The sequence below is a fragment of the Rhinatrema bivittatum genome, chromosome 5, assembly GCF_901001135.1.
Source record: "Rhinatrema bivittatum chromosome 5, aRhiBiv1.1, whole genome shotgun sequence".
In the NCBI taxonomy this organism is placed as follows: Eukaryota; Metazoa; Chordata; class Amphibia; order Gymnophiona; family Rhinatrematidae; genus Rhinatrema; species Rhinatrema bivittatum.
The window spans coordinates 277,957,140-277,972,623 of NC_042619.1; the positions used below are offsets into that span (position 1 = coordinate 277,957,140).

General features: G+C 48.3%; 1 protein-coding gene across 1 annotated transcript in view; it reads left to right on the plus strand.

The window, feature by feature from the left end:
• LOC115092766 (disintegrin and metalloproteinase domain-containing protein 9-like) overlaps positions 1–15,484 on the plus strand; it is a 653,043-nt gene that overhangs the window by 231,013 nt on the left and 406,546 nt on the right. Inside the window, exon 5 of the mRNA XM_029604070.1 lies at positions 5,803–5,962. Coding sequence (XP_029459930.1) covers positions 5,803–5,962 — 160 coding nt within the window. The remainder of the gene's footprint in view (positions 1–5,802; positions 5,963–15,484) is intronic.

Here is a 15,484-nt window from a genome sequence, read left to right on the forward strand (position 1 = left end):
CATCACAGAGATTTGCATCCAAGTTCTGTGGGCCATTTCGGGTTGCTGAGTGGGTGGGCCTGGTCTCGTATCGGCTGAGACTGCCTTCTACTCTCCGAATCCACAATGTCTTTCATGTGTCCCTGCTTAAGCCTGTGGTCCTCTCTCGTTATCACTGTACGCCTCCGGATCCTACTGCAACAGCCATCGACGATGACCCTACCTACCAAGTGCGTGAGGTCCTGGACGTCCGCTTCCACAACCGTAGATGAGAATACCTACTGGCGTGGGAGGGCTGCAGTGATGAAGATAACACCTGGGAACCCAGCCGCAATATCCTTGACAAGAACCTATTGCAGCAGTTCCATCAGGACCATCCAGGAAAACCAGGGCCTCTCAAGAGGGGTCGTAAAGGGGGGGGGGGGGGGTACTGTTGCGGTCTCTGCCGCTTTCCCTTCACTAGCTCTGAACAGTGCCTACCTCCACTGCTGGAAACGCCGCGTTTCGCGTGGCTGGGACACCGGCAGCTCTGCCAGTTCCACGTGGCGGCCGCCATTGCTTGCTCGTCTCCCCGCTGCCTCGCGCGCGCGCGAGGACGCCCACTTTGTGCGCACAGCTCCCGGAAGTCTGGCCCAGCCTGTACTGATGGCGCCACGCCCTAAGCCCGATATAACCGGCGTCCGGACTCCTTCTCCTTGCCTTGCAACGAGGTTCACTACTGCCTAGTAGTTCTGAGTTGCGCTTCGTCAGTTCCTCGTTCCTGACTCAACCTTTGGACTGCCTTTGGACTTTGCTTCAGCCTGCCGCCTGCCTCCGACCTTGGTCCGTTCCCGACTTCGCTTCAGCCTGCCGCCTGCCACTGACCTTGGTCCGTTCCCGACTTCGCTTCAGCCTGCCGCCTGCCTCTGACCTTGGTCCGTACCCGATTTCGCTACAGCCTGCTTCGGTCTACAGCCTGCTTCAGTCTACAGCTTGCTTCAGTCCACAGCCTGCTACAGACTCCATTCCAGTCTACAGCCTGCTTCAGTCCACAGCCTGCTACAGACTCCATTCCAGACTACAGCTTGCTTCAGTCCACAGCCTGCTACAGACTCCATTCCAGTCTACAGCCTGCTTCAGTCCACAGCCTGCTACAGACTCCATTCCAGACTACAGCCTGCTTCAGTCTACAGCCTGCTACAGACTCCATTCCAGTCTACAGCCTGCTTCAGTCCACAGTCTGCTACAGTTTCCATTCCAGTCTTCAGCCTGTTCCAGTTCCAGCCTTCTACAGACCCTGCCTCAGTGTCCGGTTAGTTACAGTTCCTGCTGCCGCCCGCTGCCCTGTCATCAGCTGGCCCTCGGCCTGTACAGCTGGTTCACGGACTATCTTATACTCCTGGAGTTCCTATACTACACTCCCAGCCTAGGCCTTACCTGCCACTGGACTTTGAGCATATTCCCCAAGTCCCAAGGTTCCAGGACCCTACGGGCTCCTCCTGGGGGGCTTCTGGTTCCCGGGTGAACACCGCCAGCCTGTGGCTCCACCTCCCGGCCTACCCTGTCATCCTAGGTGGGCCAGCCCAAGGGTCCACTACCTCGCCTACAGTATCCAACTGCAACAGAAGGGAGGAATATGGAGAGGCTGAAGAGGAAAAAGCAAAATTGCTTAACAAATATTTCTGTTCAGTGTTCACTGGGGAAGGGCCTGGTGAAGGACCATATTAAACAAACATAAATAAGATTGGAAGTCAGGTAAACCTCAATCGATTTTCAGAACAGTGGGCTCATGAGGAGCTAACTAAAAGTAAAAGGATAAGATGATGGGGCCAGATGGCTCCGCTGGATGACCTTTTCAATGCTTCTTTAGAGTCTGGAATAGTTCTAGAGGACTGGGAAAGGGTGGATGTGGTACCTATTCATAAAAATGGAAGTAAGGAGGAGGCTGGGAACTACAGGCTAGTTAGTCTGGACCTCTGTGGGGAGCAAAATAATGGAATTGCTGCTAAAACAGAAGATAGTACAATTTTTAGAATTCAATGGATTGCAAGATCCGAGGCAGCATGGTTTTACCAGAGATAAATCTAGTCAGATGAATCTAATCAATTTCTTTGATTGCCTGACCAAAGAGTTGGATCAAAGGAGAGCTCTAGACGGGGAGGTAGATCTTAAAAAAATACGCGATCGCGTACTTTTGTTGGCGCACCAGGCGCAAACAAAAGTACGCTGGATTTTATAAGATACGCGCGTAGCCACGCGTATCCTATAAAATCCGGGATCGGCGCGTGCAGGGCTGCCAATTTTGGGCAGCCTGCGCGCGCCGAGCCGCGCAGCCTGCCTCCGTTCCCTCCGAGGCCGCTCCAAAATCGGAGCGGCCTCGGAGGGAACTTTATTTTCGCTTCCCCTCCCCTTCCCCTCCCTTCCCCTGCCTAACCCACCCCCCCGGCCCTATCTAACCCCCCCCCCCCCTACCTTTATTTCACGATTTACGCCTGCAAGAAGCAGACGTAAATCGACGCGCGCCAGCCAACTGCTGGCGCGCCATCATCCGACCCGGGGCTGGTCCGGAGGCCTCGACCACGCCCCCGGGCCGGTGCCACGCCCCTGGGTCCGCCCCCCAAACGCGGCATCATGCCCCCCAAACACCACGTCATTTGGCGACGCCCCCGACACGCCCCTTTCAGGAAGCCCCGGGACTTCCGCACGTCCCGGGGCTCTGCGCGCGCCAGTGGCCTATGCAAAATAGGCGCGCCGGTGCGCAGGGGTTTTAAAATCCGCCCCATAGCTTCACGTAAACCTTCCACAAGAAAGAATTTCGCTTCCAAATGGAAAAGATTCACCTTCTGGTGCAAGCAAAACAACATTGATCCTTTCACTTGCACCATTACTTCACTACTAGACTACTTATACCATCTTTCAGACTCTGGTCTTCAAACTTCATCCGTAAGAGTTCACTTAAATGCAATCTCAGCTTACCATAATAAGGTAGGAGATGCACCAATTTCCACACAACCTCTCGTCAGCCGATTTATGAGAGGTTTAACTCAACTCAAACCACCAATTCGACCTCCAGTCGTGGAATGGGACTTGAATCTGGTATTAACAAGACTTATGCGTTCTCCTTTCGAACCCATAGCCTCCTGTGACATAAAATTTCTCACATGGAAGACTATCTTCCTCATAGCCATTACATCGGCTAGAAGAGTTAGTGAATTACAAGCTCTGGTCATGTACGCGCCCTACACAAGGTTTTTCCTTGACAAAGTAGTCCTCCGTACACATCCAAAATTCCTTCCCAAAGTGGTCACGGAATTCCACTTGAACCAATCCATAGTTTTATCCACATTTTTTCCAAGACCTCACTCTCACCAAGGAGAAGCGGCCTTGCATACTTTGGACTGTAAACGTACTCTATCTTTTTATTTAAACCGAACTGCAGTTCACAGAAAATCCAATCAGCTCTTTGTATCTTATGATCCAAACAAACCAGGTAAAGCAGTGGGTAAACATACTCTATCCAATTGGCTAGCAGATTGTATACAGTTTTGCTATGAATCAGCAGGCCTTCCCCTCCAAGGGCGAGTAAAGGCACATTCAGTAAGAGCAATGTCAACCTCAGTAGCACACTATCGTTCAGTGCCAATTCTTGACATTTGTAAAGCAGCAACATGGAGTTCTCTTCACACCTTTGCAGCTCATTACTGTTTGGACAAAGAAGGACGACAAGATTCAGCCTATGGGCAATCTGTCTTAAAGAACTTGTTTCCAGTTTAATCCCAACTCCTTCTACAACCAACCTGCTGTGACCTTCGGCTGCATCATTTCCTCAACAAAGCATCACTGCTACCTGCATGGACAATGACTCAGCCTCTAGCTTGCTAATCACCCATATGTGAGGACTAGCATCCTGCTTGTCCTGGGATAAAGCAAAATTGCTTACATTGTAATAGGTGTTATCCCAGGACAGCAGGATGTAGTCCTCATGGAACCCACCCGCCACCCCGCGGAGTTGGGCCTTCCTATTTTTCTACTCTTATTTTTGCTCCTGCTTATTGCTACATACAAGACTGAAGTGAGACCCCTGTGGCAGAGAATATCATGGCATGCTGGGCATGCCCAGTAGCCTCAGGCTGCCAGTCAAAAGTTTCTAGAAACTTTGACAGAAGTTTTCCCTCACTAGGGCTCCGTTACTGACGTCACCCATATGTGAGGACTACATCCTGCTGACCTGGGATAACACCTATTACAAGGTAAGCAATTTTGCTATCCTCCAACCCTGGCATATAATGAAGATGACATAACCACTAAGCATGGCTAATTTTTGTAATACTATTAGAGATAGGCAATTGCACTTTTCATTGTATGATAGAGATGTGCTTCGTTGTTCTCCCGAAGTAGGAAATTGCCCGAAATTTCCTACTTCGGGTTTTTTTCGGAGGCCCGAAACCCGAAAAGAATTTTCCCCGACTTTCGGGGAAATTTCGGTTTTCGGGTTTGCCTGGGGGAGGGGCACACATTTTTTTTTTTTTTTATTAAAACCCACCCCAAACCACCCCAAACATTTACCTTAACTATAGTTCACCACCCCCCCCCATCCCGATCCCTCCCCAAGACTTACAAAGTAGATCCCTGGTGGTCCAGCGGGGTCCGGGATCCATTTGCCCTCCTCCGTGCCCATGTTTCTGCAGCGGTGCTCTTTAAAATGGTGACGCGCAGCCTCTGAACACCATGTCACAGGGGCTACCGGCGCCATTGGTCAGCCCCTGTCACATGGCCATCGGCGCCATCTTGTGCTCCTGTCATGTGACTGGAGCTGACCAATGGCGCCGAAAGCCTCTGTGACATAATATGGGCAAAGGCTATCGGCGCCATTTTGATTACTGGCAGCCGACAACGAAATGGCTCCCGGACCCCCGCTGGACCCCCAGAGATTATTGGGAAGCCTTGGGGGGGGTCAGGAGCCCCCCTTCTGACCCCCCCAAGGCTTGCCAATAATCTCTGGGGTCCAGCGGGGGTCCGGGAGCCATTTCGTTGTCGGCTGCCAGTAATCAAAATGGCGCCGATAGCCTTTGCCATTATTATGTCACAGAGGCTTTCGGCGCCATTGGTCAGCTCCAGTCACATGACAGGAGCACAAGATGGCGCCGATGGCCATGTGACAGGGGCTGACCAATGGCGCCGGTAGCCCCTGTGACATGGTGTTCAGAGGCTGCGCGTCACCATTTTAAAGAGCACGGCTGCAGAAACATGGGCACGGAGGAGGGCAAATGGATCCCGGGACCCCGCTGGACCACCAGGGATCTACTTTGTAAGTCTTGGGGAGGGATCGGGATGGGGGGGGGGGGGGCGGTAGTGATAGATATGTAAAAAAAGAATTTTAAATGCTTGGGGTGGATTTTTTTAAAGATTCCTTTGCCGTTTCGTTTTTTGGCCCGGTTTCGGGTTTCCTCATTTCGTTTTTTCGAAAAACGAGACGAGAAAACCCGAAATTTACCACGAAGTATCCGAGTCAAAAAACGACCCGGCAGGAAAAAACGAAGCACATCTCTATTGCATGAGGCATCCTGTATTCAGCAAATGGGTCCTATGTACTAAACATTTTTCACATAGAAACTAGTACATGGGCACCTATACATTCCTAAATTATACAGGATTCAGCCAATCCAACTATTCAATTGGCTAAGCAAAGTTCCATGTTTGTGTGCATGCTGCTACCAATGTTCCCTCTAAGGATTGGGTTTTAAATTGTTTGTAATTAAGGCTTGAGACTTTAATTGTTTGTAATTAATACGATGTCTCAAAACCTCTATATAAACATTATTATTTGTTTATTTAATCTAACAGTACAGCAACAACATTCAGTGAATGCAGCATCCTCAATTACAGTAGGCTAATTAAGAGCGGTCTAGCAGACTGTCTATTGAACAATCCATCTATTGTATTTACTATATGTGGCAACAAATTGAGAGAGGGAAATGAGGAGTGTGACTGTGGAAGTGAAGAGGTAAGAAATTTGTTTTAATATTTCTCTGAGAAATAGTAGGAGAGTAGTCAGTATGTATCAGATATACACAACTTTAAAGTATGATTATCTTGAAATAGGAAAATGCTCCAAATGCACTGGCCTTTCTCTGCAATATGTGTCATTATGTGTTAAATTATTCAGTCTTTTTTAATATGAAACTCTTTCTGTTTAAGGCACTATTTTTAGATTGCAATTTTCATACAGTCTGCATAGAGGGTAACTCCACTTGGCCCAATATATGCATGTATATTAGAGATGTGAATCGGAACCGTAATCGGTTCTGATTCCGGTTCCGATTCACATCATGATTTTTTTTCGTCCGGTCCGATCGGGTTTTTTTTTATCAGCAGCGCCTGAGCCGATAAACAAAAAACCCACCCCGACCTTTTAAAACTAATCCCTTAACTTCCCCCAAAACCTTTTACAGGTACCTGGTGGTCCAGTGAGGGTCCCAAGAGTGATCTCCTGCTCTCGGGCCATCGGCTGCCACTAATCAAAATGGCGCCGATGGCCCTTTGCCCTTACCATGTGACAGGGTATCCGTGCCATTGGCCGACCCTGTCACATGATAGGAACACTGGATGGCCCGCGCCATTTTTAAAGATGGAGCCGGCCATCCAGTGCTCCCTCCATGTGACAGGGGCCAGCCAATGGCACGGATACCCTGTCACATGGTAAGAGCAAAGGGCCATCGGTGCCATTTTGATTAGTGGCAGCCGACGGCACGAGAGCAGGAGATCGCTCCCGGGACCCCCTCTGGACCACCAGATACCTGTGAAAAGTTTTTGGGGGGTCAGGAGGGATTAGTTTCAAAGGGTTGGGGTGGGTTTAGGGATTATTTTTGTGTGCCCTTTTTCCCGCCCTCCCCCAAAACAATAAGAGAACCCCACGAACAATATCGTGGGGTTTTCCTATCAGTTTCAGGGAGCCCCCGATTTCTGACGATTTTGAAAATATTGTACGATATTTTCAATCGTCCGAAATACGATTCACATCCCTAATGTATATGGCCACATATCAAATATGTGCATGTCTACCCCAACATATACACGTATGTATGCTTACATGGAAATACATGCTGTGCATTGAAAGCGAGTATTTCAATGCATTGCACATGAATACTTTCCCTACCTATTTAAAAAACATATGCTTACATTTTACGCGAGGTAAAAAAGTACATTTATGCGTAAACCCTGATCTAAGCATGGAAATTGGTATAATTTATGCTCATGTAATTTAAATTATTATTATTTTTTTTTATTTCTCCACTAGTTCACCAAGTTCTTCTCCATGTCATTAAGACCTTTCTGGTTCTTCAGCCTGAACTTCCCCAGTTCCCCCAGGCCTTCCATTTAGCCAGTAATGCACATTAAGCAAGTCTGATATTAATTACACAAGCTAATTAGCAGGTGTAAAATTATGTAAGTTGTCAAATGTACATGTGTAAAGCTCTTATAAAATAGCAACCTATGGCCTGGATTTATCAAGATGCACTAAATATCGCAGGGCCCTCCTACCACCACTGGGGGGAGAGAGAAAGAGAGAGAGAGAGAGTGAGAGAGAGAGAGAGAGAGCAAGCCTAGCCATAATGCCTTCACAATAGATAGGTATTTATATCTCTATGGGAGGCCCACCTAGTAACTCGAGTTGAGGTTTAGATATTAGTGTAGGGGTTAGGGGGCACTTTGACATTCAAAGTGATACGTACGAACAGAACAGTGCTCTCTTGTGAAGATTTGATGACCTTCGGAGTGAGGAAACTCACCCAAAGATGAGATTTGTGCAATGTTCTCTCAACCTAGCTTGATGGACTCTCTACTGGGCCCTGATAGCTAGGCTCTCCAGGAAGTTAATACGGTAAAAATCCCACCCCAATATCCTCCACTTTTTCTCATTTGCATCGCACCATGCATTATGGTGTTTCGCCCATGTTAATGGCATTTTCACATGCGTTAAAGGCGTTTTTTGCATGCGAAAATGCCATATAGCATTTTGATAAATGACCCTGTTAGTGAGCAACTGTTGGCTCTGACCCAGAATACCCCTAGACCACACCCACTTTTCATGTGCATATATGTATTTGAACACTATAGAAGAAAAAAACTGGACAAACTGTGACACGATAACCACTATAATCAAACTAAAGTCACATATACATTATGGGGCGGATTTTAAAAGGAGCGCGAATAGCCTACTTTTGTTTGCGCTCCAGGCGCAAACAAAAGTACGCTGGATTTTAGTAGATACGCGCGGAGCCGCGCGTATCTGCTAAAAACCTGGATTGGCGCGCGCAAGGCTATGGATTTTGTATAGCCGGCGCGCGCCAAGCCGCGCAGCCTACCCCCGTTCCCTCCAAGGCCGCTCCGAAATCGGAGCGGCCTCGGAGGGAACTTTCCTTTGCCCTCCCCTCACCTTCCCCTCCCTTCCCCTACCTAACCCACCCGCCCGGCCCTGTCTAAACCCCCCCCTTACCTTTGTTGGGGGATTTACGCCTCCCAGAGGGAGGCGTAAATCCCCGCGCGTCAGCGGGCCTTCTGCGCGCCGGGCCGCGACCTGGGGGCGGGTCCGGAGGGCGTGGCCACGCCCCCGGGCCCGCCCCCGGAACGCTCCCGACACGCCCCGAAAACGCCGCGCGGTTCGGGCCCGCCCCCGACATGCCCCCCCCGACACGCCCCCTCCGAAAACCCCGGGACTTACGCGAGTCCCGGGGCTCTGCGCGCGCCGGTAGGCCTATGTAAAATAGGCTTCCCGGCGCGCAGGGCCCTGCTCGCGTAAATCCGCCCGGTTTTGGGCGGATTTACGCGAGCAGGGCTCTTAAAATCCACTTCTATGGTTCTTTTCAATAAGGTATACCCTCATTTATGGGCTGGTGCACACATCCGCCTACCGGCGTTTTTAACTTTTAGGTGCAACTGCCAATTTGGCTGCCCATTCATAATACGATCATAGGGTTACCCATTTTTTGAGAAAAGACCATATTTAAACGCCGCCGCTGATTTTTACAAAGCGGATGTTTCGTAGAATTTTTTAATTTTTCAAAATGTTTTCCGCCATTCTTATCTTTTTTCCTTTTTTGTCTTGTTTTTTGAAGATAAATATTCACATTAGTCTCTTTTCCAACATTTTACTTAGAGAGAATAAATCCACTTATCTCTTTTTAGTGGAAAAGCAGGAGTCCCCAAAGCTCAACTGCACACCGCTTTGCTAGCTTGCCCCGCTCTGCTAGCTTGCCCGACACCGCTGGTGTTTCGAAGTGAATTCTTCGTCAGGGGCTTAAATGCTTCTTGTGCGCCCCCGCCCCACGTTACTCTGTTGACCCTTGACGGGTGCACACAAGAAGCATTTAAGCCCCTGACAAAGAATTCACTTCGAAACACCAGCGGTGTCGGGCAAGCTAGCAGAGCGGGGCAAGCTAGCAAAGCGGTGTGCAGTTGAGCTTTGGGGACTCCTGCTTTTCCACTAAAAAGAGATAAGTGGATTTATTCTCTCTAAGTAAAATGTTGGAAAAGAGACTAATGTGAATATTTATCTTCAAAAAACAAGACAAAAAAGGAAAAAAGATAAGAATGGCGGAAAAGATTTTGAACAATTAAAAAATTCTACGAAACATCCGCTTTGTAAAAATCAACGGCGGCATTTAAATATGGTCTTTTCTCAAAAAATGGGTAACCCTATGATCGTATTATGAATGGGCAGCCAAATTGGCAGTTGTACCTAAAAGTTAAAAACGCCAGTAGGCGGATGTGTGCAGCAGCCCATAAATGAGGGTATACCTTATTGAAAAGAACCATAATGTATATGTGACTTTATTCTGATTATATGTATTTGAAACCACAAGAACACACATACTTTCTATGTGTTATGTTTGTGAACCCTCGTGCTGAGATGAGAGGTATCTATGCCCATAGGGAGAAGCCCTGTGAGCCTCACCGTCAGCAGGTGTAGTCTCAGTGGCGTGGGACACAGCTAAAAGTAGAGACTTTATTAGGAAGGAAGGAAAAAGTAATGTCCACAGCATTGTAGAAGTAATAATACAGTCCTGAGCTATGGGGAGTACCCAGAGTGAGAGCACAGATGAGAAGATCTGGTAGTGACCTGCAGAGCGGGGTATGCCGGGGATCCCATTTGATGAGTGTAGGCACCTCAGGAATACAGATCCAGTAGTGGCCCATGTAGTGGGGTATGCCGAGGATGCCTGAACAGTAATGTTGAAGAACTGGTAGAGATGCCAGAACCCGGAATTGACTCCCGTAGATGGTGTGTCGATACTCTGCAGCGCAGGAAAGCTGAATAGCTTCTACTGTAGGAAAGTGGTAGTGGCCCAAGGCTCGGGGTACACCACAGGAATTCCTCAATACAGTTTGTATAGTAGAAGTCAGTAGAAGTACTCACAAGAGATGGTTCCAGGAGAGAGGAAGACCTGAGAAGCAGGTCTGGTAGCGGTCAGGTAGGTAGGCCCTCCGAGAAGCGGATAGCTGGGAATGCAGTGGAGCCCCCAAGGAGCAGTTACTCAGACCGTAAGATGCCAAGACCAAAGTCAGGAAGAGGAAGTCCTTGAATGAGATGGATTCAGCAAGACGGAACTCCTTGCTAACTCAAGGAAGGCAAGGGACGATCAGATTAAATACACTAGCGAATTGACGTCATTGGGAGGGAACGCCCCCGAGGTTCCCACCATGATATGTTCAAGGGAGGCCCTTGTGCGCACGTTTGTGCCTAAGTAACTCCTGGTGCAAGATGGCAGTCGGCAGCACCTACGCTGTCTCGGGAACGCCGGAGAGGTCGGTGGAGATTAGCAGAGACCGCCATTCTTTCCAAACTTGATGGTGCAGGGATAAAAGAGGTGAGCTTGAGAGGTCACAACCGTCTACGACCGACAGGCGTAACAGTACCCCCCTTCTTAGTGTTGTGGTTTCGTGTGTTTTGGTGGATCCTTGGGTACTGTGGAGATGTCCACGCCCATAGGGAGGAGCCCCGTGAGGAGCCATAGCACTGGGCTAGACTCCGAAGGCACAACACAGTTATAGTTCTTTTATTAAACAGCTAGATGATAGCCACCAGGTGGAAGTAGTGAGGTAGTCTGTGGTTGTAGTCTCAGGGACCTCGGCAGAGGGAGCCCTTCTCTCCAAGATGACATCAGGAGGTTCCGCAGGAGGTCTCCCAGCAAAGAGATACTGTGGGTGAGACAGACTGAGGTTAGAGTACTCATTGAGAATAGCTGTTGGGATGTGATTTCATCAGATCAGTGGATGAAGGTTCAGGCACCAAGGCAGGGAGAGCAGGCCCTCAAGGAGTGAGTACCTGTTCCCTGAAAGGCATCTGAAATAAAGCAGAGGGCCCCCGAGGAGCGGGTACCCAGGTTAGAAGTTACCCCGAAGGGCAGAGAGAGCGCGAACTTCCTGTGGCTGCACGGAAGTGGCAGAGCAGCGATAGACTGGAGTAGATCCAATCCGAGTCCTTGCTAACTCAAAGAGAGATGGCAGGGAGGGGTTTAAATACCCCTCCTGGTATGAGGTCATCGAGGAGGCTGGTCCCATGTCTCCCGCCCTGGTCCCTTTAAATCTGTCTGATGTGGCGCGCACGTGCGCTAAGAGGCAGCAGGGGGTGAAGCCTGAAGTTGGCGGTGTTGCTGCTGTGAAGCAAAGGCCTGCAGACCCGAGGAAGCAGCATGGTGTGCCAAGGACATCCCTAGCAGGCCGCAGCTGAGAAGAGGAGCCGACCGGAGAGGTGAGCACAGTGGGTCGCGGCTCCCGCTGCCACTGGGGGTAACATTTAGGGCCCCTCCCTGAGGGTTTTGGCTTCCTAGGATGTGTCCTGTGGAATTGTTGAATTAAATCCTTGTCGAGGATGTTACATGCCAGCTCCCAACTATTTTCCTCAGGGCCAAATCCTTCCCAGGAAAAAAGATACTCCCATCGTTTGCTGCGTTTCCTCACATCAAGAATGTCTTCCACATAAGTGATGTCTTCTTCGGCAGACAGAGGCTGAGGTTCAGGTATCTTCCTGGAAAATTTCAACAAAACGAGTGGCTTCAGAAGTGAGATGTGGAAAGTATTATGTATTTGGAGTGTCGGAAGTAGCTTCAAAATGTACGTGACTGGACCCAGGTGGTAAAGAACTGAAAAGTCCTATGTACCTTGGCGCAAATCGGACCAATGGCAGTTTAAGGTGGATGAAGCGGGTACTAAGCTATACCTTGTCTCCGGGTTGTAACTGTGGAGCGGCTCTGTGATGGGCATCATAGAATGTCTTGGCCTGTTGTCCCGCCTTCTGGAGAAGTCCTTTTGCGTGTTCCCACAACTGATGTAATTCTTGCGCCGGTGCCTGGGCTGTTGGAGAAGCTACGGATAATGCCATGGGTAGTGGAGGTAACGGCTGACATCCATAGACTAGTTGAAAAAGTGATGATCCAGTTGAAGCAGACTAATGAGAATTCAGTGCGAATTCAGCCCAGGGGAGCAAGTCAGACCAGATGCTCTGTTTGGAATTAACATAACCAACACAAATAAGGTTTCCAGATCACTCATATAATTTATACACGCCAAATCTTATTTATATATGTAGGACCACTACCGACTGGATCTGCCAATCAGTCAGACCCAATATAGGAGAAGTCACTTTGCTTTATTTTATTTGTTTTTAAAGTCCCGAATCTTATTTCAAAAAATATTGCCAAGGGGAATAACACAGCCACCAAAGGCTAATTTGAATCCAAACACTCGCAACAAAATAATGGCAGTACTTAGCTCATAATTTGCAGTCCCGACGTGATCACGTTTCGGACCCTCAGGTCCTGCTTCAGGGGTAATCAACTTCTAAATCCTCCGTATTCAAGTCGCGATATAATTTCCCAAACGGCAAACAAACGGCATTTTCATATTGAATCTTTCAATGGCGGTCCTACCTTCGGACCTGCTATAACAAATGACGGAAATGCAGGGTATTTAAACCCATCCTCCGGATCTGACGTTTAGATATCTGTCAATCAAAAGTTTATTTACGAGGGTAGGCAGTCTTCTGACAGAACATCTCTCCACCAGGGGGAGCTCTCTCTCCGAGATTATTTCATTAGATATAAATTAAAAAACGGATATTGCATTCATGCTAAAAAACTCCTTTATGATAACACTTTTATAATGGAAATATTATAGGCACGACGAAGCCCATAGAACTAGCAAAGCATATGAATAACCCACAAACATTGTGGCTATACAAACTTACTCATACACTTGAGAAACTAATCACACATGCATAAGCCAGGAGGAACTGTTTGAGTGTGCGGTTGGTTCTCTCCGACTGTCCATTGGCTTGCGGGTGGTACGCTGATGTAAGATCCAACGAAATGTCAAATTTTTGCACAGGGATCTCCAAATCTTAGCTGTAAACTGAACCCCTCTATCCAAGAGGACATGTTTGGGCATACCATGTAGACGGAAGATGTGGCGGATGAACAAGCTTGCTAATTCCGGGCCAGACGGTAAGCTGGGTAGAGCCACAAAATGTGCCATTTTGGAAAAGTGGTCAATGGTGACCCAGATAGTATTATTGCCATTGGACAAAGGCAAATCAACGATAATATCAGTGGCAATGTGTGTCCATGGTTCACTAGAAGCGGACAGTGGTTGGAGAAGTCCCCAGGAATGGCCGGCCGGAGGTTTCTGTCTTGCGCAGGTAGCACATGAGTCCACATAGGCCCGTACATCATCTTTCATAGAGGGCCACCAATAGTATCTCTATAAGGTGGTGAATGTTCTAGCCTGTCCAGGGTGACCTGCAAGCAGAGAGTCATGGGCCCATCTGAGGATCTTCTTCCTGAGAGAGATAGGTACCACTGTCTTTCCGGCTGAAACCATGTGTGTGGCTGAGAGAAGTACTCTGGTAGGGTCAATGAGATGTCATGGTGTGTCCGGGACGTCCTTTGGAATGAAGGAATGGGAGAGAGCATCTGCTCGGGTATTCTTCAATATGAAATCAAATCGATTAAAAAATAAAGACCAGCGAGCTTATCTATGGTTCAAGCATTGCGCATGACGTAGGTATTCAAGATTTTTGTGGTCGGTGTAGACTGTTATCTGGTATTGTGCACCTTTGAGCCATGGGTGCCATTCTTCAAACGCCAAATTGATGGCAAATAGCTCCTTGTCTCCTATCCCATAATTCCGCTCAGCAGGAGAAAATCGCCGAGAGAAGAAGGAGCAGGGATGTAAAGTGTGGCTGTCACTGTGTTGACTAAGGACAGCACCAACTCCTACGTCTGAAGCATCTACCTTGACAATGAATGGTCATCGAGGATTTGGATGGCATAAACATGGCTCCTGAACAGATGCTTCTTTAAGATTCTGAAAGATGTCAACGGCATCTGTAGACCATTGAGAGGGATTGGCTCCCTTCTGCTTCATGGCAGTAAGAGGCGCGGTCAAGGTACAATAGTGATGAATGAAGGACCTGCAGTAGTTCGTGAATCCGAGAAATCTTTGCAAAGCCTTAAAACCAGTAGATGTGGACCAGTCTCAGATGCTTTTGGTTTTTTGTGGGTCCATTTGGAATCCCTGGCTGGATACCACATAACCAAGAAATGGAATGGATTCCTGATGGAAGGAACATTTCTCTAATTAGGCATATAAGTGGTTATCCCTGAGTCTTTGGAGGATGTTGGCGATGTCTACTTGATGGGTCTGTAGGTTTTGAGAGAAAACCAGTATGTCATCGAGGTATACTACTACTCAGCTGTACAACATGTCCTTGAAGATTTCATTCATCATGTTTTGAAATACAGCTGGGGTGTTGCAAAAGTTGAAGGGCATGACTAAATATTCCAAATGGCCATTGCGGGTATTAAATGCTGTTTTCCATTCATCACCCTGGCGTATTTGGACCAAGTTATATGGCCCTCTGAGGTCCAGCTTTGTGAATATTTTGGCCCCTTGGAGCCGATCAAAGAGTTCAGAGATCAATGGCAATGGATAGCAGTCCTTCATGGTGATCTTATTTAAGCCTCGGTAGTCTATACATCCATCCTTCTTACCCACAAAAAAGAATCCGGCTCCGGCTGGAGATTTAGAAGGCCGAATGAAACCCTTTGCCAAGTTCTCTTCAATTGAATATAGGCTGACATCGCCTGGGTTTCAGACAGAGAAAGTGGGTATACCCTTCCTCTGGGAGGTTCGGAATTAGGTACTAAGTTGATGGCACAGTCAAAGGAGCAGTGAGGGGGCAGAGTATCTGCTGCCTTCTTAGAGAACAAGTCTTGATAGGATGAATATTGCTGAGGTAGACCCGGAAGGGAGGTGGTAGTGGTTAAGCATGGCATGGGAATGACCACTTGTAGGCATTTCCCATGGCAATCTCTTCCCCATTGGGAAAGTTCCAGAGTGTTCCAGTCAAACTGGGGTGAATGTGTCTGTAGCCAAGATATTCCCAGTACTACCAGGTGAATAGCTTTATCCAAGACCGGGAAGGAGATGGTCTCCGAGTGGAGTGACCCTGTGCGAAGATGAATGA